The sequence below is a fragment of the Helicoverpa zea genome, chromosome 5 (assembly GCF_022581195.2).
Source record: "Helicoverpa zea isolate HzStark_Cry1AcR chromosome 5, ilHelZeax1.1, whole genome shotgun sequence".
Classification (NCBI taxonomy): Eukaryota; Metazoa; Arthropoda; class Insecta; order Lepidoptera; family Noctuidae; genus Helicoverpa; species Helicoverpa zea.
Window position 1 is genome coordinate 12,968,854 of NC_061456.1, and position 2,135 is coordinate 12,970,988.

The 2,135-nt window shown below is 37.6% G+C and overlaps 1 protein-coding gene across 1 annotated transcript; it reads left to right on the top strand.

Moving 5' to 3' along the window:
• On the top strand, positions 1–1,798 carry LOC124630582. The gene is made up of 2 exons (XM_047164542.1): positions 1–513; positions 1,181–1,798. The coding sequence occupies exons 1-2, from the start codon at positions 347–349 to the stop codon at positions 1,635–1,637; spliced, it is 624 nt and encodes a 207-aa protein (XP_047020498.1). The 5' UTR covers positions 1–346; the 3' UTR covers positions 1,638–1,798.
• The last annotated feature ends 337 nt before the right edge of the window (positions 1,799–2,135 follow it).

A 2,135-nucleotide genomic window follows, 5' to 3' on the forward strand; every position in this document is an offset into this window, starting at 1 on the left:
AGTAGGTCGTCGTCGCAACTTGAATAATAACTGACTACCGAACCAAAACACATACATACTCATCCTTGCCGGCAGACAAACGGACGCTCCTGACTTCCTGGCACACAATAAGAAAAAAAAAACAAAAAGAAAAAATCGAATTCTAAATTCAAAGTGTTTCCCGCCAAAATTTGACAGTTCAGGTTAAGCAAAGGCAAGAGTGTTCAGCCTAGGTTTTGCTATCAGTGTATTTGCACGTTTGACATAAAAGCTTTAAGGGCTTGAAACTTTGTTGAATAAATATCTAAGTTCTCTTCAAGAAGAGGACTGCAGAGCAAAATATAAAACTTCCCTCAATAAAAAAGTTATGATCAGTGCAAAAATGAATAAGAAATTGGTGGTAGTGTTGTACCTGTGCGTTGCATCAGTGTGCAGCGCGCCTATGCAGCTGCCGTACTTTCCTATGCAGTATGGGTTACAACCGCAGCTTCCATTCCTGAGGCAGATGGTACCGAATATGCAGGCGCCGAACATGTAAGTACTCTTCATTATTTTTGATTTTTGATAGATTCACGTACACGTTCCAAAGCATTATTATTTTGTAATTATTCCGCTTAGGCATCTTTGAGTAATTGTTTTATTTTTAGGATATCGTTCAGATTTTTAGTTACGAAGTCACCTCAAAACTTAACCGCGTACTTTCAGTAGGTACATTTTAAAAATCAAGAAGGCAAAGAGATACTTTTTCTGTACTACACCAGGTCACCTACTTTTCTTGTGAGTATACAAGGTCATAGTCAGGTTAAATACCACGTTTAAAATGCAAACACGGGATGTACTCGTAGGAAAGCTGCTAGAAATTAAATATCCACTTTTAAGGTTTATGTGCTTACATTACTTGTTTTCAAATCAAGCACTCGTGTATACGCCTCGCAAATTCCATATTAGCAATTAAAAATATGACCAAGTATGGTTCCCAGGCTAAATGGGACTACGATATTTTACTATACATAGTCAAAATGAAAGGCAGCATAGAAATCGCAGCATTGAAAAGTTAAACATTTTATATCAGTAGTGGTATTAAATTCAAACTTGGTTTGGATATTGTGAAAAATTCATATAGCGTCTTTCATTTCATGTAAATGATAAAAAGTAACATTTGTAAAAGCCAAAGACTCATCAAGTCCTTAATTAATTCCAGGTACCCCCAGCAGCAGCCACTGGTCATAGTCATACCCAATCCGGCCGCTGCACCAAACGCAGAAACTGATGACAGATACGTAAACCTAAACGAACAAATCACTAACAATCTAAAATCTAACACAGGACACATAGACGAGAACAAAGATGCTGTAGTTGTAGACGCCAATCCAAAAAACCCGGAAACACAGCCTAAAAACGCAATAGTATACCTACCAGAAGAAGGCAGATTTTCGTTAGGCCAGATTATATCATACATTCCTTTCTTGCCAATAGAAATAAATGTGCCAGATACCATATCTTGGATCGGACATCTGATATCAGGAGGATTGTTTAGACCTCAGGGAGGGATGAAGACACTTGGAAATAAGGGTCAGATGCCAATTATAGTGATGCCGTACCCTGCACCTGTGCCTCAGATGCCTTACCAAGGACAAATGCCGGCGATGAACCAATAAGTATTGAAGTTCTAAAGTGTGGAAGACTGATACTGAATTGTTAAGAAGTGTTGGTGGCTAAATAGCTGCTGTATTGTAGATAGCAGTGAAACCCGATAAGGGTAGTGTTTAAGCCTTCGCGCACACTGCAGACTATTTAGTCGGCCCTTGATAGGAAACAATTTTTTTTAACAGTTACGCGTTGAAGCAAGCGTTTGAAAATGAATTCAATAAAAGTTTTTAGTCGGTCTGATACCGAAAAATTACCTAATCGTTGTTACGTGTGCTTCCATTCATCTGAATATTGATTTATGAACAAAATCAACTATCAGCCGACTAAATCTTTGCAGTGTGCGCGCGCTCTTAGTGCTATCAAATGGTGTGGAGAATCTTTAATACATTAAGTAGTTCAATATTTTTGTGTTTCTGTTGCTTATTTCTCTTCATGGGGACAACAAAAAAGTTTATTGCTTAAATATAGTCTTATATGTAGGATTACATAAAATAAGAGAAAGAAAG